The sequence below is a fragment of the Oncorhynchus gorbuscha genome, linkage group LG06 (assembly GCF_021184085.1).
Source record: "Oncorhynchus gorbuscha isolate QuinsamMale2020 ecotype Even-year linkage group LG06, OgorEven_v1.0, whole genome shotgun sequence".
Classification (NCBI taxonomy): domain Eukaryota; kingdom Metazoa; phylum Chordata; class Actinopteri; order Salmoniformes; family Salmonidae; genus Oncorhynchus; species Oncorhynchus gorbuscha.
Window position 1 is genome coordinate 97,520,051 of NC_060178.1, and position 27,291 is coordinate 97,547,341.

At 43.9% G+C, this 27,291-nt stretch overlaps 1 protein-coding gene across 1 annotated transcript in view; it reads right to left on the reverse strand.

Moving 5' to 3' along the window:
* LOC124038598 (heparan sulfate glucosamine 3-O-sulfotransferase 3B1-like) overlaps positions 1-17,223 on the reverse strand; it is a 49,288-nt gene extending 32,065 nt beyond the window's left edge. The window contains exon 1 of the mRNA XM_046354651.1: positions 15,854-17,223. Coding sequence (XP_046210607.1) covers positions 15,854-16,440 — 587 coding nt within the window. The 5' untranslated portion in view covers positions 16,441-17,223. The remainder of the gene's footprint in view (positions 1-15,853) is intronic.
* Positions 17,224-27,291: the final 10,068 nt, after the last annotated feature.

Here is a 27,291-nt window from a genome sequence, read left to right on the forward strand (position 1 = left end):
TTCGCGGACCCCTGGTTGAATACCCCTTCTGTATCTAGTTTCTGTATTTATTTTATTCAAATTGTTCTGGTGGAGGTTTGCAGAGGTAAAGGTGCATACCTTGCTGCTAGGTAAATCAGCATTGTTTTCCGGGATTTGTCCAACAATTCAACAAAGCTCCACTCAACTCTGCTCTCTCTTACAGGAACAACCTGCATACTAACTTCAAACAGTCCTACTGAACACACAGAGAGGGAATATGGTCCAGGTTAAAACAATTTCTTACAGGCATGTGGCCATGCAGGGTGAGTGACATCACTGAGTGTTAATAAAAGGACTGTGGTAAGGAGAGGCAGCTCTCCATGTGGTATAAATAAAACAGTGAGGATGGTGGGGAGTAGGGGGTGGGGGAGAATGGTGGTGGAGGAGTAGGGGGTGGAGGAGAACGGTGGTGGAGGAGTAGGGGGTGGGGGGAATGGTGGTGGAGGAGTAGGGGGTGGGGGAGAATGGTGGTGAAGGAGTAGGGGTGTGGGGGAGAATGGTGGTGGAGGAGTAGGGGGTGGGGGAGAACGGTGGTGGAGGAGTAGGGGGTGGGGAGAACGGTGGTGGAGGAGTAGGGGGTGGAGGAGAACGGTGGTGGAGGAGTAGTGGTGTGGGGGAGAATGGTGGTGGAGGAGTAGGGGGTGGGGGAGAACGGTGGTGGAGGAGTAGGGGTGTGGGGGAGAATGGTGGCGGAGGAGTAGGGTGGTGGGGAGAATGGTGGTGGAGGAGTAGGGGTGTGGGGGAGAATGGTGGTGGAGGAGTAGGGGTTGGGGAGAATGGTGGTGGAGGAGTAGGGGGTGGGGGAGAACGTTGGTGGAGGAGTAGGGGTGTGGGGGAGAATGGTGGTGGAGGAGTAGGGGGTGGGGGAGAACGGTGGTGGAGGAGTAGGGGTGTGGGGGAGAACGGTGGTGGAGGAGTAGGGGGTGGGGGAGAACGGTGGTGGAGGAGTAGGGGGTGGGGGAGAACGGTGGTGGAGGAGTAGGGGTGTGGGGGAGAAAGGTGGTGGAGGAGTAGGGGTGTGGGGGAGAAAGGTGGTGGAGGAGTAGGGGTGTGGGGGAGAAAGGTGGTGGAGGAGTAGGGGTGTGGGGCAGAACGGTGGTGGAGGAGTAGGGGTGTGGGGGAGAAAGGTGGTGGAGGAGTAGGGGTGTGGGGGAGAATGGTGGTGGAGGAGTAGGGGTGTGGGGCAGAACGGTGGTGGAGGAGTAGGGGGTGGGGAGAATGGTGGTGGAGGAGTAGGGGTGTGGGGCAGAACGGTGGTGGAGGAGTAGGGGTGGGGCAGAATGGTGGTGGAGGAGTAGGGGTGTGGGGCAGAACGTTGGTGGGGGAGTAGGGGGTGGGGGAGAATGTTGGTGGAGGAGTAGGGGGGTTGGGGAGAACGGTGGTGGAGGAGTAGGGGAGTGGAGGGGTGGGGATATAATGTGCCCCCTTCACTTCCTCCTCTCATGTAGCTCACTGTTTTTGACCAGGACCCATAGGTACTAGAGAATAGGGTTCTATTTGGGATGCAGTCCGAGTCTCTACCTTGAGCTGTTGCCATTTACAGAAGTGGTTTTCTACTGAAGCAGGAGTAATGAGAACTAGCTGTGCTAAAAGGTTCCTTCTATTTCACAATTATTTTCAGAAAGATGGAGGTCCCATTGGTTCCTTGGGTAAGACAACGTTCACCACATCACTTTGATTGACATCGGGAGGGTGCTACAACCTAGCCTATGAATGAAAATGTACAACGTAGGTGTACAGGTTGAGATAATTTTCAATAACTCTTTTCACAATCTTGTCTGCATCTAGCTGATCAAGGGGGTAATCATTAATCCAACAGTTGCAAATGTGAGTTTCTATAGGACAAATTCAGGTATGTTTATCCCTGTGTCATTCCGTTTGCTTCCATTTAAGAAACGTTTTTCAACAGAATCGGTTTTCAATATGGTCCAAGTTAAAATGATTTCTACAAACTTTTTATGTTAGATGTTCAGTTTAGAAAACTGCTATAGCGTAGCTTTACAACTGTGCAGGGAAACAAAGAAAGCTAACTCCACCCAGTGCTTTGATCAGGAAATAAAGCAAAGCAGAAGATAGAACCAATAGAGAGAGTGAGGGAGAGAGAGAGACAGACAGAGACAGAGAGAGAGAGAGAGAGAGAGAGAGAGAGAGAGAGAGAGAGAGAGAGAGAGAGAGAGAGAGAGAGAGAGAGAGAAAGACAGACAGAGACAGAGACAGAGACAGAGACAGAGACAGAGACAGAGAGAGAGAGAGAGAGAGAGAGAGAGAGAGAGAGAGAGAGAGAGAGAGAGAGAGAGAGAGAGAGAGAGACAGAGAGAGACAGAGAGAGACAGAGAGAGACAGAGACAGAGACAGAGACAGAGACAGAGACAGAGAGCCAATGGGAGTTTGGCCCCTGGGTTTGATTGGCTGGGTTGCCTTGGAGCTGAGCTGTTCTCCTCTGAGGCCCATTCACTATCGAGAGAGAGAGACATAGAGGGACAGCAACACAATTGGAACCAACCAAATCATGAGAAAACAAAAAGATAATTGCTTGATACATTGGAAAGAATTTAGAAAAAAAAACAGAGCAAACTAGAATGCTCTTTCGCCCTAAACAGAGAGTACCCAGTGGCAGAATATCTGACCACTGTGACTGATCCAAATTTAAGGTAAGCCTTTACTATGTACAGACTCAGTGAGCATAGCCTCGTTATTGAGAAAGGCCGCCGTAAAATGTGGAAACTAAGCTGCACATCCTAACCTCCTGCCAAATATTTGTCAATGTTAGAGACACATATTTCCTTCAGATTACACAGACCCACAAAGAATTTGAAAACAAATGTTATTTTGATAAACTCCCATATCGATTGGGTGAAATTCAACAGTGTGCTATCACAGCAGCAAGATGTGTGACCTGTTGCCACAAGAAAAGGGCAACCAGTGAAGAACAAACACCATTTTAAATAAAAACCTATATTTATGTTTATTCATTTTCCATTTTGTACTTTAAATATTTGCACATGATTCCAACACTGCATATAGACATAATGACATGTGAAATGTCTCTAATATTTTTGCAATTTTTGTGAGTGTAGTGTTTACTGTTCATTTTTTATTTTTTATTTCACTTTTGTTTGTTATCTATTTCACTTGCTTTGGCAATATATACAATATATATGTCCATTAAAGCCCCTTGGAATTAATTGAGAGAGAGAAATCACTCAGAGCTCCTAATGAGGTGTGCTCTTTTGTGGCTGAGGATAAATAGAACACATCCTAGTCCCTGCTACCTAACTCTCACTTTCCCTCTCACAGCCCCAGCCCCTACCCTATCCCAATTCCCTGCCAATACTCAACCACACCCTAATGGTTACCTCTGGGACTTAATACCTGGGACAAGTCGAGGTTTACAGGTTTACTGTCATCTCCTTCTCCTCCTCCTCCACGCCCACCCCTTTCTCACCTACCACTCTCGTCTCTTAATATCTGGGGGAGCAAAGCCAACAGAACACTGACTGACCATGGTGTTGGAAGGAAAGCTGTGTAAGAAAGAGGCTAATGAATAACAAAGCATATAGGAAAGCTTATGTGTTTTTCTCTCCAACTCCAAGCCCCTGGGCTCTTTTTAACGTGCCAAACAGTGTTTATTTAGCAGCAATGAATGACCATTAACTCAGGAGGGAGGTCTGATATTGCTCTGCCATGTGTTCCCACATCCAAATAATCACCTCGTTAAATACTGCCCAATTCACCAACGCCACAGAGGGAGGGTCTGTTCAAGGAGAGAGAGAGGGGAAGAGCATCACTACCTTAGAAGACCATAGCTTATCTTCTTATTTTTCAATGATTTATTCTTCATCCTTGCCTTCCTCATCTAGCTTTGACCTCAGTCCCGGGGGGAATATGTAAATGATTTCTCAAGAAACAGACAGACAAACAAGTGTCTGCTCTCCTCATCCAGAGTGAATAAATGAGCGCAAGCAATAGTCAGAGTTTTTAAAAAGTTATTTACTGTCTGTGTGTTTGAGTGTGTGCATGCGACACTGAGTTCCTGTCCGGTTCAGTGTCCTTTATCCATAGTTCCAGTAGGAGGTTCCTGCCTGAGTCGGCCATCTCCTTCCCAATGTTGTGGTCAGTCCTCAATAGGCTCTCATATGGGCCACCAGGCCACCGCAGTGCTGCACTAGCTAGCTGCCACTCCCCTCTCCCCAGGTCATCCCTTTCACAATTAGCTGGTGGTAATTTGGGGATGCAAGCTCAAAGCTGCCTTTCTCCAGCATCCAGCCCCCTCCTCCACCCCTATTCTAGCCTCCATTCAGAAGGGCCATACCGGCTTAGGCAGCGGGAGCGAGGGCCTCTTCTCCCCTTCTGTGCTGACCAAAGGGCTCTCTGGGTCATTGAGGCTTGCAGGGAGACCCGCCCAGGATCGGGCGGACAGAGCACAACATGTGACACTATTCTTATTTGCCAATAGACGGAGTGCACAGCTGGAGAATGGAGAAAGGAGATTCTGAAAAGAGAGGATGGGTTATTTTGGGGTGGAGGGGAGAATGGGGTGGGGGGGCAGTTAGGGTTGAGGGTTGAAGCCTGACCACAAAGAAAATAATCCGCTCTCATTTGGGACCACTGGGGAAGTTTACCCAACACTGAGGAATGGTTTCGAGCTACTTGTTTTTATGTTTGCGGCTCTCGCTCTTTGAGGAGGGGATGTCAACCTGCTGTCAGCGGTACGGTTGGCTGGTCGGCCATGTTGGCCCCTGAGGAGGGGAGCTGTGGAGGGAGGGAAGGCCAGGATGTAGGATACAGGAAGCCATCAGAGCTCAAAGTATCAGACCGTCGCAGAGTCAACATTCCTCTCTAGCTATAACGACAACGTAATAGCAGCCGTTTTCAGTTTGCAGTTTCACAGAATATTTCAGCTACCTCAGACAAATCCCTTACAGTGAAGGGTAGGTCTCACAGATGGAAAGTCAGGTTCCATAATTCAGCAGGTTAGTTTGTGTGTCGACATAACAAATCATGTTTTCCTTTGTTGATAGCGGATACTCAGCAAGTAAGTCTGTAAATGACGTAACTAACCATATTTCCCAGTGTGGACTGAGGGAGTGAAAAGATTTGGAATACCCAATGGGACCGGTAGGGTCCAGCAGCCCTTTAGGGTCCAGCAGCCCTGTAGGGTTCAGCAGCCCGGTAGGGTCCAGCAGCCCTTTAGGGTCCAGCAGCCCTGTAGGGTTCAGCAGCCCTGTAGGGTCCAGCAGCCCTGTAGGGTTCAGCAGCCCTGTAGGGTCCAGCAGCCCTGTAGGGTTCAGCAGCCCTGTAGGGTCCAGTAGCCCTGTAGTGTTCAGCAGCCCTGTAGGGTCCAGCAGCCCTGTAGGGTTCAGCAGCCCTGCAGGGTTCAGCAGCATTTTCCTGCTCTGCAGATGGTCAAGCACATAGAGCCTGTCAGTCAGCAGGAGCCATACTGGCTTCCAGTCAAAGGCCCTTAACCCATCTAACCCTTCTACACGCTTCACCTACAATCAGGCCAGACTAATCAATACGCACTACTCTCTAAGGACTCAGGGACAAGGCTTTGTGTCATCTGTGTGTGTTTGGTGTCTGTCTGTGTGTGCGTGTGTTGACCATTCTTTTGACTGGAGAATAAAATTACAGTGTTTCACAGCTGCTTCTCAAAGCATTTCCTCGTCACAGGAGAAGACTTAAAAACTGGTTGACTGACTCCATCATTCTCCATTTGAGGTAGTTTCTATTTTTTTGGACAACATTCCTTCCAGACTTTCATGTTCGATCAAATTAGTTTAAACTTTGCCAGCATGGCATTAAAACCAGGTGGCCTTTCTGCCATTCTGCCTGCCAGAGAGAAGAGGGTGATGCCCTTCTGCCATTCTGCCTGCCAGAGAGAAAACGGAGAGGTCTTTCTGCCATTCTGCCTGCCAGTGAAGAGGGAGAGGTCTATCTGCCATTCTGCCTGCCAGAGAGAAAAGGGAGAGGTCTTTCTTCCATTCTGCCGGCCAGAGAAGAGGGAGAGGTCTATCTGCCATTCTGCCTGCCAGTGAAGAGGAAGAGGTATATCTGCCATTCTGCCTGCCAGTGAAGAGGAAGAGGTCTATCTGCCATTCTGCCTGCCAGTGATGAGGGAGAGGTCTATCTGCCATTCTGCCTGCCAGTGATGAGGGAGAGGTCTATCTGCCATTCTGCCTGCCAGTGATGAGGGAGAGGTCTATCTGCCATTCTGCCTGCCAGTGATGAGGGAGAGGTCTATCTGCCATTCTGCCTGCCAGTGATGAGGGAGAGGTCTATCTGCCATTCTGCCTGCCAGTGATGAGGGAGAGGTCTATCTGCCATTCTGCCTGCCAGTGATGAGGGAGAGGTCTATCTGCCATTCTGCCTGCCAGTGATGAGGGAGAGGTCTATCCGCCACTCTGCCTGCCAGTGATGAGTGAGAGGTCTATCTGACATTCTGCCTGCCAGAGAGAAAACGGAAGAGGTCTTTCTGTCATTCTGCCTGCCAGAGAGAGTAGGGAGAGGTCAGTGGAGAAGACCGTGTGTGTTGGGCGACCTACATGTAAACAGGAGTGCTCCTGTGGTGAAGAGATAAAGAAGAGACATCAACCAGAACTGTCCTTAACACGGACATGAGCCCCTGTCTGGTCTCTGGAAGCAAGGTGCAGGACAGGCTGGCCCATAGATAACTATCAACTCACGACTTCGGCAACCATCTCCAGTTTGATAGCGTAACATCATTTTTCCACTATGAAGCCCCCTTTTGAACAATGCTCCACTTGTCCCTTTGTTGTGGTGAAGTTTCTAAGCAGGCCATTAACTAGTGTCTTTACTATCATTAAACTGAAGACTTCGTTTTATCAAAGATTCTCTGTAATTAGTTACTCGATTAAACTGAATAATCATGTAACTGTAATTAACTAGGAAGTTGGGGCACCAAGGAAAGTATTCAGATTACAACGTTATAATTTACCAATATAACCTTTCAGATATTTTCAAATCTGATCAATAGTCTACTGATTAATGATTAATTTATTTTACCTCACGTTAGTCTCATTCCAAACATCGTAAATTGTTGGTTATCTGGACGAACCCAGTCTTCACTATGAGTCATCCATACATCAATTGTCTTAAATAATTGATTTATTACTAACTAAGTAATTCACAGAAATGCATAAACGAACAGTAAATATGGTTACATGAAATGATAGAATGTGCCCTAGTGGGCTGACCCGGCATGGCGGCTTGTTTGACAAAAGGGAAGTGGGGGTTTTACCAAGAAGTCACTACAGAGTTAATTATAACAATTGAAATGTTAATCCTTTAGACATGAACGCTCACTCATTCGGGAACAATTGCAATCAATCAATATATTTACGCTCAGTGTGTCGTCTTGATCGCTGGTGAAAAGTCTTTCATTTGTAGAATTGTCCGTCTCTCTCCCTCTTTCTCTCTGTCTTGGTTAGAGGGGATAGCTCAAAGTGACATTCGTTATAGAATGGGTGTTTCGGCGGTTGTCGTTCTTCGCGTTCAATGATACTGAATTCCTAGCTGCAGACTAGTAGTCAATATCAAAGACTTGTTCTTATTCTGTCGGTATCGATAGTCTAAGAGTTTAACCATGTGGTATGGTTAAAAGATTCAGCAATGGTCTGCAACCTTTGTATTCCCGTGATTGAGAGAAACATGGTCTGCTGATAATTTCTCAAAGTTGGGTTTTATTCGGAATGGCAGAAAAGGGCTGTCCCAGGATGTCTGACCTTAACTGGGCTCAGGGCTGGTCCACTGATTTAGTTCAAATCAAACGGGAATTGTATTTTTCTTCATTAAACAGTCCACAATCATATTACACAATTATACAAACAGTATCATACTCACTCATTCATCTTATACAACAATTAGATGTAAACCTCATATCTGAGGCTATTATATAAACAGTGTTATGGTAATGTGGCCACACCATCTCTCTTGAGCATCCCAAGTTGTGCCAAATGGACCAGTTCGTAGCTGGATTCTTCACCGATCTTTTACACTTTCTCTGGAACATGAAATTTGTTCGTACCTCAAATACTGTGAGGTGGAAGGATTTCCTTTATCTCCATGAAAAACTACTCTCTATAACTGTATGTCCATGAGGTCTTCTCAGACATTTATGACCTCTGACCACAGCAGTCTAGTTGTAGAAGCAGAGAGCGGGGGATGGTGCTCGCTGTACTAGAAGAGGGCAACGTCATGACACTAGATAACCAAAGCTAGCTGCCATTAAGTGTTTACTTCTTTGGTTCTTTATCACGGGGTGGAGGGAAACATGGTTCAAAGGCCCAAAAAGACACCGCGCTCAGGGATAGCGCCATTCAAGTCCAACTAGTCCTTCAACAGAAGACTGCAAACAAAACAGCAGCCAGATTAACTTAGTATTGTTGAGAAAGTCCATCCATGTTTCAATGATCAATTATGAGTTATTTCTGAGTTATATTTATTAATTTAATACATCACATGAATCGATTGTACTCTCTATATGGGAATGTCATTACTACAACACTCCTTCCGAAGCCTCCAACTGCTTTTAAATGCTCGTAAAACTTAGTGCATGCTCTTCAACCGATTGCTGCCTGCACCCTCCCGCCCGACAAGCATCACTACTCTGGACGGTTCTGACTTAGAATATGTGGACAACTACAAAAACCTAGGTGTCTGGTTCGACTGTAAACTCTCCTTCCAGATTCACATTAAGCATCTCCAATCCAAAGTTAAATCTAGAATCGGCTTCCTACTTCGCAACAAAGCCTCCTTCACTCATGCTGCCAAACATGCCCTCGTAAAACTGACTATCCTACCGATCCTTGACTTGGGCATTGTCATTTACAAAATAGCCTCCAACACTCTACTCAGCAAACTGGATGTAGTCTATCACAGAGCCATCTGTTTTGTCATCAAAGCCCCATATACCACCCACCACTGCGACCTGTATGCTCTCGTTGGCTGGCCCTCACTTTATATTCATTGCCAAACCCACTGGCTCCAGGTCATCTATAAATCTATGCTAGGTAAAGCCCCGCCTTATCTCAGCTCACTGGTCACCAAAGCAGCACCCATCCGTAGCACGCGCTCCAGCAGGTATATTTCACTCGTCATCCCCAAAGCCATCACTTCGTTTGGCTACCAGTTCTCTGCTGCCATTGACTGGAACGAATTGCAAAAATCACTGAAGCTGGAGTCTCCATCTCTAACTTTAAGTATCAGCTGTCAGAGCAGCTTACCGATCACTGTACCTGCACACAGCCAATCTGTAAATAGCACACCCAACTACCTCATCCCCATATTGTTTTTTATCCTCTTGCTCTTTTGCACCCCAGTATGTCTACATCATCTGCACATCTATCACTCCAGTGTTAATGCTAAAGTGTAATTTGCCTCCATGGTCTATTTATTGCCTTTACCTCCCTACTCTTCTACATTTGCACACACTGTACATAGGTTTTTCTATTGTGTTAATGACTGTATGTTTGTTTATGTGTAACTCTGTGTTGTTGTTTTTGTCACACTGATTTGCTTTATCTTGGCCAGGTCACAGTTGCAAATGAGAACTTGTTCTCAACTAGCCTACTTGGTTAAATTATTATTATTATTATTTTTACATATAATGGTGAACTAAGGGCCATTTTGTAATGCAGGGCCATTATATAGATGTTCACACCACCTCAGCTCTTCATGGTGGTGTCATTGTTCTGAGTATACAGGTTGCAGAGAGGTTCAAACAGCCATCATTCCCTAATGTATAATAATCAACATGACAGTTCACAAGTATCATAAGTACACTCATTAACCACAGACAGTAATGGTCAACAAAGGAACATTGCAAATTCCCCAAGAGCTCCAAATCAAGGGAAGAATCCACTTTATTTTCAAGACAAAAAGGTTTGAATGCCAGAAACTCAATATAAACTTTTGTTCAGACTAAGCTCAGCTATTCTCTTTCTTATACGCAAAGGCCGGGGACATTATGCAGAAGTACTGATTGATCTTTCCTCAGTTATTCACACAATAGTGACAGATTCCATATCTAGAGCTTGAAAGTTAGAAGGAGCATTGTGGATATAAGTGTTCAGAAGTACTTGTTAAACCATAAAAACACTTGTTGGGAGGAGCCGTGAAAGGGCTCAGTGCAGCACTGCAGAGAGCTGACAGGCAGCTAAGATGAAAGCCCACGACACATTAGCAAGCCACAGAACCAGTCATTATAAATCAAAGCCCCTTCATGATCAATACATCTCTATGGAATGGGAGCACAGAAAGAGAAGCACCACATACCACCAACCTGTAATAATCAACTTGACAAATGTAGACTAAGTTGGAGATAAAATCTACATGTCATTTGGATGAGGAAACAAAAACTTTGACATGACAGAAGAAACAGTAAAATGGTAGGAAATAGAGAGTGACAAGTGTGAAGAAGGAATTGTGAGCAGCTAATGAAAACAGTCCAACTGAATGGACCTATCAGTACCTCTAGAACTAATAAATCTACATTCAGGTTCAGTTCCAGGAGGCAGAACCATAGAATTTGAATACTAATTGAATAGGATCTCTATGGGTAGAACACAAGAGTGATCCATGTTGTGTTCTAAAAGGTATAAGACTGAGAAAATCTCTCTCTCTAGTTGGAGGAATTCCAAGGCTAAATGTAGGTGTCCATGGGCTCACAGAGACAAAGATGGTGCAAACTAGCCAGAGAAGAACAGTGTAAGGCAAATGAACGTAATGGCATTAAACAACCCTTTATAAATGACCCATACATCCCTTTCGTTGATCTTCTCCTTGAAGAAAAAAAGAAACTGGTGCCCAGATATAGACATCTGTGATTGTATGAGAGGAGTCACTACAGCATACTAAAAACATGAGACGCTTTCTGACAAACTGGGTTAGACCGAAAAACCCAGCTGAACTTTTCAGTCTGTTGAACTGTGTGTGTGTGTGTGTGTGTGTGTGTGTGTGTGTGTGTGTGTGTGTGTGTGTGTGTGTGTGTGTGTGTGTGTGTGTGTGCGTGCGTGCGTGCGTGCGTGCGTGCGTGTGTGTGCGTGCGTGCGTGCGTGCGTGCGTGCGTGCGTGCGTGTGTGTGTGTTTAACTATTCTTGTGGGGATCAGAAGTCTCCACAAGAATAGTAAACTATCAAAAATTTGACCAACAGGGGATTTTGTGTTTTTTTGGGGGGTTTAAGGTTAGATTTTTTTTGGGGGGGGGGGGGGGTAGAATTATGTTAAGGGTCAGGAGCTAGGGCTAAGTTTAGGGTAAGAGTACGGATTAGGGTTAGTTTTAGGTTTAAGAGCTAGGACTAGGTTTAGGGTAAGAGTACAGGTTAGGGTTAGTTTTAGGGTTAAGAGCTAGGGCTTGCTTTGGGGTAAGAGTACAGGTTAGGGTTCGTTTTAGGGTTAAGAGCTCGGGTTAGGTTTAGGGTTAAGGTTAGGTTTTGGGTTAAGGTTAGGGTAAGAGTATGGGTTAGGGTTAGAGGTAAGGGAAAATAATATTTAGAATAGGACTGAATTGTGTGTCCCCACAAGATTAGCTGAACAAGTGTGTGTATGTACTGAACAGCAATTTGACAACAGATCTAACTGTGTTCCAATGTTATTACCATTGTCCCATTAAATTATAAGCCTAAGGAGATAGAAACAGATAGGGATTTATGGGCCCAGATAAACCACAGCCAGGAGCCCAGCCAAAGCACAGCCAGGAGCCCAGCCAAACCACATCCAGGAGCCCAGCCAAACCACATCCAGGAGCCCAGATAAACCACAGCCAGGAGCCCAGCCAAACCACATCCAGGAGCCCAGCCAAACCGCAGCCAGGAGCCCAGATAAACCACAGCCAGATGCCCAGCCAAACCACATCCAGGAGCCCAGCTAAACCACAGCCAGATGCCCAGCCAAACCACATCCAGGAGCCCAGCTAAACCACAGCCAGATGCCCAGCCAAACCACATCCAGGAGCCCAGCTAAACCACAGCCAGATGCCCAGCCAAACCACATCCAGGAGCCCAGATAAAACACAGCCAGGGGCCCAGATAAAACACAGCCAGGAGCCCAGATAAAACACAGCCAGGAGCCCAGCCAAACCACATACAGGAGCCCAGCCAAACCACAGTCAGGAGCCCAGATAAAACACGGCCAGGAGCCCAGATAAAACACAGCCAGGAGCCCAGCCAAACCACAGCCAGGAGCCCAGATAAAACACAGCCAGGAGTAGATAAAACGTAGATGAATTTGTGTTTATTTTATCTGTTGGTTCCCAGCCAGCATATTTTTTCTGTAAACAGGGTTGCAAGACAGAGGGTTACAACCATAGAATTAGAATACTAGAATGGCCATGAACCTTCTTATGATGGGATAAAGGTCAGCCATTTTGGTCAGGGAATTGGTCAACCATGGTTTGCCAGTCCTGTGATAAGATTGTGTAGAATCGATCTGCACTGTATGTTAGCTAGCTAGCCAGACAGTTTTAGAGGAATGATTACATTAATTTTTCAAATTAGCTGCCAATATTCCAAAATTCCACTCAAACAATGCAGTCAATCCACAGCCGTACACTGGCTGAAATCAGTTGATGATAGGACTGAGACAAGTTGTAAATACAACAACTACTGATACTGTATCATAAAAGCACTCACACTTTCCAAGAAAACAAAATGTTGACATGTATGGTCTGTTTACATATATTTCAGAGGCTATTTATGCAGAAAATGTGTATAAAACCTGTATAAACTGTATTTATAACTTTGTGACAATATTTTATGTTGACAATAATTATATTATACAATTTCTAATATAATCCATGCATTTATTTTATTTTCCTGCTTAAGAAAAATCTGTATTATGTCTCTACTGCCATTCATTCCAATTAAATTGGTTTTGATTTCTTCCTGACCAATGTCAGGGAGAAATGGAATGCCAATTTCATTCCATTCTGGAACTTTGAGGGTTTATGACATTGCCCCTCTAATTTAGGGCGCGTTCGTAAATTCCCTCTGGCTATCTACCCTGACTTCAGAGCACTCTCGTATGAGTGTTCCGAGACCAGAATAACTGATGAATTTACGAACTCTCAACACCCGTTGAATATGACCAGTAAACGTCGGCAAAAAAAAGCGTCATTAAATTGTTGCCAGCAGCACAGTTACAGTCGCCAACGCTCTGAATTTCTGAACATCCAGAGCGCAGTCTGAGCGCACTCTGGCACTCCAGATTGAATTTACGAACACACCCGCAACACCGACCCAAAATAATCCACCGTAGGGATGGTCCACATTAACGTTATCACAAACTGTTCAATGTTCCCTATTATCCGTGGATGTTCTTTCTAAAATGATGCATTTGTGACGAGGAGATTGGGTTAATGGACAATGTAAATACAATTATATAACTATCACCATTTGGATAACGTATTTCAGGCAAAGTGTGCACAGTTTAATAAAGCCTACTTGTAAACTATGTCTATCAATGCAAATTCAAAAGCTCAAGTTGGATCCCTCCCTGAATAATTGGGCGGCAGAAAGTGTTTTTATTTTAAATCAAATCCATATAGCCCGTCACCCCCTCTAAACACCCAGATTTCTCATGCCGCTTTTTCTTTCATTTCATTGCCTTACTTTAGTTGGGGCCCTCAACCACCTCTCATATTTAACAGACCGGCTCTTCACACCATACTGCACCAAATCCGGTTATTCAGAGGGGCATGCAATCCAGAAGTGTTTTTATCAACTTGTCAGATAAGCTATTAGTTCTGCTCCGCGTCCAGGGAATAGAGAGGATGAAACTCTCCCGAAGCTAAAACAATGTCCCAGGGGTTAAGGCGAGAAGGAAACCATCCACTATGCTCTCGGATTTTGCTGCAAAGACCTTCAAGTTTCTTTCGGCTACGTTTCACTTATATAAAAATTCACACATTTCATCCATGGACTTCATTCTTTGGTTGGTTTGACGAATTTAATTAGGTAAGATGATTAGGCTACATAATGTTCCACTCATATTGGATATGAGTTGCAATTGCCGAGTCGTCGTTGACTTTAGTGGCCTATTTAAAAACACGTCTAAATTATATCAGTAAGCCAAGCGCCATCAATTGATTAGGCCCTAGTTCTTTTACAGGTCGAGTCAAGAGAATGCAACGCGAGATAGAGTCCTCAATATTTATGTTATTAGTCACACTTGCTCTGCACGTTGTTTATCATGTTTAATTATGCATGAAGGATATAGGAGAGCGAGGGACATGGTGGGTCATGTATTTCCAAATATTGATCAAGGAATAGCGCTCATACTGTGGGTGGGATTTTGTATTAATGAATTATTGAAGTAATTCTGGCATAAATGTTGTATTCTTTCTACTACAGTAGCCTACTTAGATGAGTATATTAGGCCTCCTGCCACTCATTGTCTGTTAAAATGTAACTGGCTGGTGTCAAGGTATAGCTTCCATCTGAAAACACGTTTGAATCATTTTTGTTTGATTGATGTTCTCAGAGAAGCTCAGTGCTATTGTGTTGTAGAGTAATTACTGTTCCATCCGACTGCATGGATTATGTATTTCTATTGACGGAGAGAGATAGGGAAACCCTGCTTAGTTTAGAATTTATTTAAGATTAACATAATTTCTTCAAACTCGCATAGGACTAACTAAAATAATAAGTATAGACTGACATTGCGTATTTATTTACATTGAAATGTGTAATTATTAAAAAAATGTAGTTAATAATTAAAGTAATGAAGCACATCTTACGTCACATACATTAGGCCTACACTTTCTCGACCTTGAATTCATTACATTTCCACATCAGATCACAACTTGCACATTGCCTAACCTTTTCAGCTTGTATTCATTCCAATGATGTATTTATATTCAAAGGTTAAACTCACCTCAACAGCGCTGAAAAGTAACCCGTTAACTTGCAATGTTGCACTGTGTCCAATAGAGACCACTGCACAACCTGGAAACCGCACAGCCCGTAGATTAGCCTATGTGGCCGTGTATTGATTCATTATTCAGGCAGAGTCTAGCCTACTCCCGGAACATGGTGAAAGATGAATACAAAAATATGAATTTGTTCTCATTAATGCTATTCAATTACCCTACAGTTTTACTCAGGTTTGAATACTGGATGATCATATGTCCACGTTGATACCAAGACTGGTTGGATTTTGGAAAAGCACCCTACTAAAATAATACTGAAATAATACTAAATAACTGTATCTTATGAAGATATTCTATCGGCCCAAATATGGTCACTGACATTATCCATAAACATTTATTTATAATACATTTATGTGGCAAATAGAGATTAAGATATGATCAAAATCTATTAGTATGCATTATGGAGCTAACTAAATTGATTTTTGGGACATATTTAGTTCTATTTGATACATTATTAATACAAATCGTATTGTAAAAAACGCACAGACACAATTCGCCTGAATTATGCTATCGAATCCGTTACATGCACTGTTTAATTATATAATGATTATAACTTCGTCATAAAGAAGATAATCAAAATGTTCCTGTGATTTAAATACTTTGTTAACTATACCATTCATACCAAGTCGATATTCAAATGTTTTAACACGAAGAAACCCTTCACAGTTTGCAATCCAATATGTTTTTTTTTGTGTGGAAGATATAGGCAGATATAGGCAACGAAACGAAAAGCAATAGGCTGCTATGGACAACTATTGGAAGTTGAGCTCTAATAACTGGTTTCTTGTATAGCGCTGGTTGATCTATGGGAATCATTGATGTACGTCTGATAGCCAATCTTTAATGCACATCGAACGTGAGAGCATACAATGTTGATGCATTTACCTGTACCACTCCAGTCCATTCTCGTAGTTGCGGTCGAAGAAGTGCGGCTCGGCTCCCACAGCTCTGATGTCTGGATGCACGCGGAGGAACTCGAGCAGCGCGCGCGTCCCTCCTTTCTTTACCCCGATGATGATCGCCTGCGGCAGTTTCTTGCTCCCCAAGTCGTTGGAGAAACTTGACATCGCACCGGGTTCAGGAGCTCTCTGCCCCTCACCCCTCATCTCCCCCCAGTCCTCAACTCCTCTGTACGCGTCTATCTCTTTATTGAGCAGGTCTCTGGAGGAGGTCCGGACGGATGGTTCGTCGTAATCGGATTCTATATCCACCCAGGGTGGGATAGGGAGTAGTCTGGACATGAGGTCCGCTCTGGCGTTATTCTCGGTCCCTTTACCGACCACGGACCCCGTCCCAGTCTCCTTTCCCCGGTTATTGTCCACGACCAAACTTGGCATGGGGGCGCAGTAGCCCACGCAGGAGTAGAGCATATATACCCAGAGTAAAAACATGATGCCGAGAAGAAATAATTTATTTTTAACCGGGCTGAATGAGAACGCATACAGATTGTGAGAAATCTGGCTATATTCCATAAGCCTTTAGGTTGCATACCATTTTGCAGCAACATATATTGTCAAAACCACTCACTCTCACTCTTGTACCTCAAGTAGCCTCGCCATTCACCTAAAACGAAAAAAAAATATAAACCAATCAAATAATCTAAAGCGGATGATGTATCCACGAGTGCAAAGTCATTGCATGCTATAATTGTTATTCACCAGAGCCACGGGAAATAATTCGGAAATTGAAAGGAACGACTGGTGCACTTCAGTGGTGCTACTCCAAGCCCCAGCCGTCTCTCTCCACAAGCACCACCGTCGCCAAACCTTTCTTCAAACTGTTAGTTTCAGGGCTTCTTCCGAGGACAAGACATTTACAGCGCGAGGGGGCGTACGGGTACTTCTGATTGACAATCACCATGGCCAATTGACGCAGGCAAGCTAATTAGCAAGCTAAACGAACCTATCACAGGAGATTGTGGGAGGGCGCTCGCGTGGGATCCTCGTTGAGATCATTAAGGATAGGCAAGGAGCTGCTAAGCGTTCTGTGGAAACAATGAACGACGTGGAACGGACCTTCCAAGGAGTTGCATTATTTTCCAGAGAACGCATGGAGCCCTGAGTTGATCATCCCTTTTATACCAGGGCTATAATTTAATACATTTGCTGATAGAAATTAGTTAATTTTCCGGTAGAAATGTGTTCAACATTAACTGAAGTAGCTGGCAAGTTTACTAGATATCTACAGTAGTTGCCGTGGTAACCAAACCATCAGTCCCAGCTTGCTATTATGAACATCAAAATCAACTATGTCAATAATGTTTTCAATTCGACTTTTGCTTTCAAAAGCAGCTCAAACAAAACATGTAAAAAATAAATATATCTATGTCAATAATGTTTTCAATTCGACTTTTGCTTTCAAAAGCAGCTCAAACAAAACATGTAAAAAATAAATATATCTATGCAAATATAATGTGCCTTATTTAACCAATTAGGCCCGAGGGGATGTGGTATATGGCCAATATACCACGGCAAAGGGCTGGTATATTGGCCATATGTCACAAACCCCCGATTGCTATTATAAACTGTTTACCAAATAAGTGTTTTGTCATACACCTGGTATACGGTCTGATATACCACGGCTGTCAATCAGTATTCAGAGCTAGAACCACTCAGTTTGTAAAGGGAAATAATGCACGCTCTAAAATTCCCTTCAAGACATTCAGAAACAAGTATTCAACAATGCCATGACATATTTAAGCAATAAGGCCCGAGGGGGTATGATATATGACCAATATATCAAGGCTAAGGACTGTTCTTAAACACGACAACGCAGAGTGCCTGGATACAGCCCTTAGCCCTATACCACAACCCCCTGAAGTGCCTTATTGCTATTATAAACAGGTTACCAACGTAATTAGAACTGTAAAAGTAAATGTTTTGTCATACCTGCGGTATGTGGTCTGATATACCATGGCTTTCAGCCAAATCAGCATTCACGGCTCGAATCACCCAGTTTATAATGTCTGTATACCACGGCTGTCAGACAATCAACATTCAGGTCTCGAACCATCCGGTTTATAAATGCTCTTATTGGACGAAGAGACATTATGGATTCTAATCACTAAAGAAATTCTAAAGAGTTCAAATAATTTTTGCCGAGGCAGCTGTGAAGTCCACCAGCTGTGCTATTCCCTTTTTTTCTTCTTTAAAAAAAAAATCTTTGAGCATGATTTAGTGTGTATATGAACACATTGTATTGGATAGGGTAGTCTGCCCTGGTTCTGTGTCATATATCCTACAGGCCTACGGTAATACATGATTTATTATGCATAACGATGACCCATCTTGTCTTCTCAAACTCAATATCAACTGATGTAATTGTTGCTGGCACAGATCTTCTGTTTTGCCAAACATATAGGCCATCGATTGTGTGAAGCACAGTATTAGGCTGTATATAAGTTAAATATGCTGCATTATACGTTAAATATTTCCTTTCATATTTTCAAGGAGAAAAACAGTTCGATTATTGTGCTTGCAAATAATTGTAGATGCAGAAAGTAGTAGCCTGAGCCATCTGATTATTAGTATTTATTTTTTACAATGAACAAAAGTAGCCATTAAATAAATATTAATAACAATGGTTCATACCTTTATTATTGATAAAAAATACATTAATTATCAGCAGTTGCATGACAACAATGACACGATTTAATAAAATGATTTATTATGTTATTATTATTATGATCGAAAACGACACAGTAATTCATTTTGAGTTATGTTAGTGTTGTAAGAAAAAGAAAATATTCACTCTTTGAGGACTTTGCCCAATTTGTTAATGTTAAACTACTTTTTTTATGCCAACGGCAAATACCCCATGTTGGCCTAAATTCAATGTAAATACTCAGAGAAATGTCGACTTTAAATGAAAGCTGTGTGTGCTGGAACTTTCGATCCAGTTTACCAACAAGCCTCCAAACGTTTTGCTCGCTCTGATAAGGTTGCTATTCATGATTAAATAAACGCATTTGCATACCTGTTGAGAACGTTTTCACTCTCACATGGATAATAATGTGGATTAAACATGTTTTACGTTTTTGGAGCAACATATGGTACACTTTTGTTCATTATTTCTTACTGCATATGAACTCATAATGATACCTCATGAACTGGTGAACATGTTCTTCTTAAATAAATTAGACAAACGTTTGGTAAATGAACCAAGTATTTTTTCGTAAATTGTCAAGGCAACTGTTGTAGCCTAGTAGCCTACAGACCTCTGCCAGCGCCTGCCCAACAGCCTACAAACTGATGCATGTTACATGAAAACTAAACCCATTTTCCGAGGACAAAAAAACGATTATATTTTAGCATGAACGTCGTGAACAATATTTTCAAACCGTCAAAAAGGACAAAACATCAACAAGATCTTAGCAGGCCTAAATTACAGCAATTTTTTAACACAACTTTGCACGGCTGACGTAACTCAATGAAAACCCTAACATTGCTTAATATAACTTCAAAGGACATCTAACCTCACATGAATTAGGGGTCCTAGCACCGATGTGACTGGAAAAAAATACTGTTATTTGTTATTTGACTTATTATTATTAAAATGAATAACTGATAAACCAGATGATAAAACAACGACTGCCAAAAAAGATTCGCCTACTTGAGCCTGAACATTTAACAAAGACACTTCACATTTTAAAGATATCAGTAATGTTAATGCTATATAATTTACAGTTCGGGATACTATTCAAATCCTTATGAGTCACTGATATATTTGCACTACTTAGTGTTTTTGTATCTGAGCTTGAATATCTCACAAGTTCTAAATACATTTCGTACAAGATCAAGTAAATCGGCCACGATCTGTTAAAAGGCCACATATTTACTTTTAAAGTATGCTACATTACCGAGGGATCGGAGGTAAATCCACGACTCCAAGAGTAGGCTACTTTACATGACTGGCCAGGCACAATAAGGCCGCGCAGGGAGACTCCGCCAGATGTTACCGTCAAGAATCAACTCAGTCCTCCTTCGGGACTCGGGCTCGTTCGGGAGTCGGGATACACATCGAGTGTACAAAACATTAAGCACACCTTCAGGACAGCCTCAAGTAGTTGGGGCATGCACTCTACAAGGTGTCGAAAGCGTTCCACGGGGATGCAAACCCATACTGGCTTCAATATTTCCCACAGTTGTGTCAAATTGGCTGGATGTCCTTTGGTTGGTGGACCATTCTTGATACAGTTCTTGACGCACAAACCGGTGTACCTGGCACCTACTACCTGTTCAAAGGCACTTCATAGGAACTTAAGTATTTTGTCTTGCACATTCACCCTCAATGCCACACACACAATCCATGTCACAATTGTCTGAAAGATTATAACTCTTTCTTTAACGTATCTCCTCCCCTTCATCTACACTATTTGCAGTGGATTTAACAATTGACATCAATAAGGGATCATAGCTTTCACCTGGTCAGCCTGTCATTGAAAGAGCAGGTGTTCCTAATGTTTTGTACACTGAGAAAATCTTCTGTTAATTATTGGTAGCCTATGGCAACACAATCTCACTCAATTCGTGCAAATATGTACAACAAATATTTCAGCAGATTTTGTGCATTTCTGTGTTTCTTGGTGTTAAATACCCCAAAATGTTTATTTTTATTTGTATTGAACCTTTATTTAACTAGGCAAGTCAGTTAAGAACAACTTCTTATTTACAATGACGGCCTACCGCGGCCAAACCCAAAGGACGCTAGACCAATTGTGTGTCACCCTATGGGACTCCCAATCACGGCCAGATGTGATACAGCCTGGATTCAAACCAGGGACTGGGGGGGTTTAGAGCAATGCATTTCGGGCAATGGTGTTCTACACTGCCTTTTTTTTGTGTCCCACATTTATTTATTTATATATAATAAAAAAACATTCTAACTCAATATTGTTAATTATTACAGGACTGTGAAACCCATAGCCTAATGGCCTCAGACTGAGCATTTCTCACCATTTATTTACGGAGAGAAATTTCCATTTTATAACAGGTAGTGTCCATTTATTTACAGTAGTGTTGATTAATTATTGCTTCTTCAGTCGAAATACAGAATATGTATAAAAATGCCAAATATACCAAATGCTAAATCAAGCAGATTTAACACTATTTATGCATGTTAATCACTACTGAAATGTGCAAACTACAAACACTAAACCAGTTAAAGATAATGAATACATGTTCTGAACACCTCCAAAACAAAGGTCATGTGGTTTGGTAAGAATAATGCCCCTCTCCCTACAGGTGTGATTACTACCTCTTAGGGTTTAGAGCTTGGGGTTGTCACCTCAACGATACACTGTCCTTCTCTCAGCACATATCAAAGCTGCAGGCTAAAGTTAAATCTAGACTTGGTTTCCCCATTTCGTAATCGCTGCTCTTTCACCCCAGCTGCCAAACTAACCCTGATTCAGATGACCATCCTCCCCATGCTATATTACAGAGACATAATTTATAGATCGGCAGGTAAGGGTGCTCTCGAGCGGCTAGATGTTCTTTACCATTCGACCATCCGAATGTGCTAGAAGGCCAGCATCCCAGAGTCGCCTCTTCACTGTTGACATTGAGACTGGTGTTTTGCTGGTACAATTAAATGTAGCTGCCAGTTGAGGAATGTTTCTCAAACTAGACACTCTAATGTACTTGTCCTCCTGCTCAGTTGTGCACCGGGGCCTCCCACTCCGCTTTCTATTCTGGTTAGAGCCAGTTTGCGCTGTTCTGTGAAGGGAGTAGCACACAGCGTTGTACGAGATCTTCAGTTCTTGGCAATTTCTTGCATGGAATAGTCTTCATTTCTCAGAACAAGGATAGACTGATGAGTTTCAGAAGAAAGATCTTTGTTTCTGGCCATTTTCAGCTGTCCTAACATAATAAGAGTTTTCTAATGATCAATTAACCTTTTAAAATGATACATTTGGATTAGCTAACACAACGTGCCATTGGAACACAGGAGTGATGGTTTCTGATAATGGGCCTCTGAACGCCTATGTAGGTATTCCATTAAAAATCTGCCATTTCCAGCTACAATAGTCATTTACAACATTAACAATGCCTACACTGTATTTCTAATCAATTTGATATTATTTTAATGGAAAAAAAATGTTTTTCTTTCAAAACCAAGGACAAAGACTGGCCTTTTGGTAGGCCGTCATTGTCAATAAGAATTTGTTCTTAACTGACTTGCTTAGTTAAGTAAAGGTTACATAAAATACAATAAAAAAATGTTATTTAAGGTGACGATAAACACCATCTTTCCCAGTAGCTGGATATCTAGTTTGGAAAACAGTAATCCACGTCTGAGTTGCTCGGAAGAGTCAGATTTGAACCAGAGTAACATGTTTAACAGTAGGATGTAGTACACAGACATTAACTTTCTGACAAACCATAGCTGCTCTTTGGCCCAAAGTTGGATCAACAAGTGTGGGAGTATCCTTCTTTTCTCTCCTCAATCCCCCGTTTACCAACATTTTCAGTTTGAACAGCTTGTCATAAACCCACAGCTTCATCGTGAAACATAAGATGAGGTAACAGTACTGTGTTTGTGTGTGTGTGTGTGTACATTGTGTGTGTCCAGAGCACCCGTAGCGGCCGTCTAGTTCATGACAGGGGGAATGTCCCCCACCACGATTCCCACCCAGGTGTTGGTGATGCTGAGCCTCTTCAGGGGGGTGTAACAGCAGGTGTAGAGGAAGATGTTGAGGGCCCCCAAGGGACCTGTTAGAGGGTTCACAGCCAGGGTCAACACGATGATACCGGGACCCCACAGGCTAAGGTAAAGCCCACCACATGGAGAGGACTGAGGGAGAGAGAGAGAGGACTGAGGGAGAGAGAGAGAGGACAGGGAGAGAGAGAGAAAGGACGAAGGGAAAGATAGAGAGAGAGATAAAGGATAGAGGGAGAGGGAAGGACAAAGTGATGGAAGTACAGAAAGAGGAAGGGGAGGGGGAGGGAGGGAGGAAGAGAAAGACACAATCTTAACAAATTCAGCAAGCAAAAGCAACACTGAACACCAGGCTTAACGACAGAGCGAATACTGAACAGCCGGGTTTAAAGACAGAGCGAATACTGAACACCGGCTTAAAGACAGAGCGAATAACGAACACCGGGCTTAAAACTATTTTGGATCAAATCCCGTCAACAGGATCGATTTGACATCATCCAGTGAAATGGCAGAGTGCCAAATTCAATTTAAATTATTAGAAATATTTAACTTTCATACAATAACAAGTGCAATACACCAAATGAAAGCTTTACTGCTTGTTATTCCAGCCAATGTGTCAGATTTCAAAAAGGCTTTACGGCGAAAGCAAACCATGTTATTATCTGAGGACAGCACCCCATCAAACAAACACACGACAATCATAATTCAACCCGCCAGGCGTGACACAAAACTCAGAAATAACGATATAATTAATGCCTTACCTTTGAAGGGCTTCTTCTGTTGGCACTCCAATATGTCCCATAAACATCACAAATGGTCCTTTTGTTCGATAAATTTCGTCGTTATATCTCCAAAATGTCCATTTATTTGGCGCTTTTGATTCAGAAAAACACCGGTTCAAACTCGCCCGACATGACTACACATTATTTAATAAGTTACCTGTAAACTTTGTCCAAACATTTTAAACAACTTTCCTCATCCAACTTCATTTTTTAAATTTGTAAAAAATGTAAATTATCAATCAAATTTAAGATGGGATAAACTGGGATAAAATTCAATAGCGGATAAAATGAAAGTAGAGCGAGCTTCAGGTCGTGCGCCCCAACCACAACAGAACACTTGGCTGTCCACCCAGAAAGGAAATGGCTACTTCTTCATTTCTCAAAGGAAAAACATCAACCAATTTCTAAAGACTGTTGACATCTAGTGGAAGCAATAGGAACTGCAAGCATATTTTTATTAAAACGGGCTTGCCAAATAAAACAGATTGAAAACAGATTGACCTCAAAAAAATGTTCCCTGTATGGATTGGGCTTGGGGTTTCGCCTGCCAAATCAGTTCTGTTTTACACACAGATATTATTCACACAGTTTTAGAAACTGCAGTGTTTTATATCCAAATCTACTAATAATATGCATATCTTAGCTTCTGGGCCTGAGTAGCAGGCAGTTTACTTTGGGCGCGCTTTTCATCCGGATGTGAAAATACTGCCCCTAGCCCAAAGAAGTTAATGACAGAGCGAATACTGAACACCATGCTTAAAGACAGAGTGAATACTGAACACCTGGCTTAAAGACGAAGAGAATACTGATCACCTGGCTGAAAGACAGACTGAAAAAAGGGAATAGAACAATTGCTCAATCCCCATCACAGATCTACAATGCAGCCTTCATGGTCTGATTGAGATAAGCAGACATGTGGAGATTATAGGATAAGATGATAATAGCCCCACATGCAAAGACACACACACACACACACACACACACACACACACACACACACACACACACACACACACACACACACACACACACACACACACACACACACACACACACACACACACACACACACACACACACACACACACACACACACACACACACACACACACACACACACACACACACAGAGCCGGGCCACAGGGCCGGGCCACAGAGCCGGGCCACAGGCCCAGGCCACAGAGCCTGGCCACAGAGCCGGGCCACAGAGCCGGGCCACAGAGCCTTGCCACAGAGCCGGGCCACAGAGTCGGGCCACAGAGCCAGGCCACAGGGCCGGGCCACACACTCAGACAGTTTGCGGCGGAACTGTGCATAGTCTGAATACAGGGGATTAGAGGAAAGCTCATGTGATCAGCATTTGTCAGGGATAAAAGTGGCCCTGCAAGACAAAGTGTGTGGCTACGTGGCTGTAGGCATTACACACGTCCAGAGATCAAACCCTCCTCAGCCCTAACCACAGAGACCCCGGCTTTTAACCAGATGAAGACTTCCTCCTTCTTTTTTCTGGCTTTTATTGAAAGCAGCTAGCTAGAGACTGGTTCATTTACATTTTACATTTAAGTCATTTAGCAGACGCTCTTATCCAGAGCGACTTACAAATTGGTGCATTCACCTTATGACATCAGTGGAACAGTCACTTTACAATAGTGCATCAAATCTTAAGGGGGGGGGTGAGAGGGATTACTTATCCTATCCTAGGTATTCCTTAAAGAGGTGGGGTTTCAGGTGTCTCCGGAAGGTGGTGATTGACTCCGCTGTCCTGGCGTCATGAGGGAGTTTGTTCCACCATTGGGGGGCCAGAGCAGCGAACAGTTTTGACTGGGCTGAACGGGAGCTGTACTTCCTCAGTGGTAGGGAGGCGAGCAGGCCAGAGGTGGATGAACGCAGTGCCCTTGTTTGGGTGTAGGGCCTGATCAGAGCCTGGAGGTACTGAGGTGCCGTTCCCCTCACAGCTCCGTAGGCAAGCACCATGGTCTTGTAGCGGATGCGAGCTTCAACTGGAAGCCAGTGGAGAGAACGGAGGAGCGGGGTGACGTGAGAGAACTTGGGAAGGTTGAACACCAGACGGGCTGCGGCGTTCTGGATGAGTTGAAGGGGTTTAATGGCACAGGCAGGGAGCCCAGCCAACAGCGAGTTGCAGTAATCCAGACGGGAGATGACAAGTGCCTGGATTAGGACCTGCGCCGCTTCCTGTGTGAGGCAGGTTCGTACCCTGCGGATGTTGAAGAGCATGAACCTACAGGAACGGGCCACCACCTTGATGTTGGTTGAGAACGACAGGGTGTTGTCCAGGATCACGCCAAGGTTCTTGGCGCTCTGGGAGGAGGACACAATGGAGTTGTCAACCGCGATGGCGAGATCATGGAACGGGCAGTCCTTCCCCGGGAGGAAGAGCAGCTCCGTCTTGCCGAGGTTCAGCTTGAGGTGGTGATCCGTCATCCACACTGATATGTCTGCCAGACATGCAGAGATGCGATTCGCCACCTGGTCATCAGAAGGGGGAAAGGAGAAGATTAATTGTGTGTCGTCTGCATAGCAATGATAGGAGAGACCATGTGAGGTTATGACAGAGCCAAGTGACTTGGTGTATAGCGAGAATAGGAGAGGGCCAAGAACAGAGCCCTGGGGGACACCAGTGGTGAGAGCGCGTGGTGAGGAGACAGATTCTCGCCACGCCACCTGGTAGGAGCGACCTGTCAGGTAGGACGCAATCCAAGCGTGGGCCGCGCCGGAGATGCCCAACTCGGAGAGGGTGGAGAGAAGGATCTGATGGTTCACAGTATCGAAGGCAGCCGATAGATCTAGAAGGATGAGAGCAGAGGAGAGGTTCAAATTCACAAGTAAATACTTTGTAAACTAGAGGGGGGGAGGTTTTGAGATTAAAATCTTGACCAAACGCAGCAGGCCTTCAGTAGAGAAAACTGGGCTTTTATTTTCTGTCGAGTTCATGAGATAGTGTATTAATGGGATTAGTAGTGTTATTTCTGTTTTTTTTGTGGCTGTGATGGTGGTGTGTGGTGTGTGTGTGTAGGCTGGGTTTGGGTTATCTCTGTGTGGGTCGAAGTACGGAATGGGTCACGCGGCCTGAGGGGGGGTTATCTGGCTTTTGTTTACAGTTGATTTATTTTGTACTTTTTACCCCTTTATCTCCCCAATTTCGTGGAATCCAATTGGGAGTTACAGTCAACTCCTGTACGGACTCAGGAGAGGCGAAGGTCGATTTCCTAATATGGGCATATCAACTTCCTAACACACCATAGCTGGTCTTTGGCCCAAGCGTCCTCCAAGAGCCATGTGTCCACTGAAACACAACCCTGCCAAGCAGCACTGCTTCTTGACACACTGCTTGGTTAACCCGGAAGACAGCCGCACCAATGTTCCGGAGGAAACACCTGCCGACCATGTCTGCATGCAGGCGTCCGGCCCTCCAAAAGGAGTTGCTGGAGCTCAATGAGACAAGGACATCCTGGCCTGCCAAACCCTCTCCTAACCTGGACAATTGTGCACCGCCTCATGGGTCTCCCGGTCGGCTGCAACACAGCCTGGTATTGAACCCAGATCTGTAGTGAAGCCTCAAGCACTGCGATGCAGTGTCTTAGACTGCTGCGCCTCTCGGAGGGCCCTCTTTGTTTACAGTTTGACACTGTCCCAGTCATAACGTGGTCAGCCAGGTCGGTCAGCACTAAACACTAAGGCAATGTATCTGAAGCTGGCTGGCTGGCTATCAGAGGGAACTTACTCTCCACAACCGGGGGATAAATGGTCTTCACCAAGTTCTAAGTTATTCAAGCTAGAGTGAGAGAATAAAGAGACGATGACGATTCATACAGGAACATAGGTTGAAGGCGTGTCTCAGAGTGATGAGGGGTGGTTATTGTC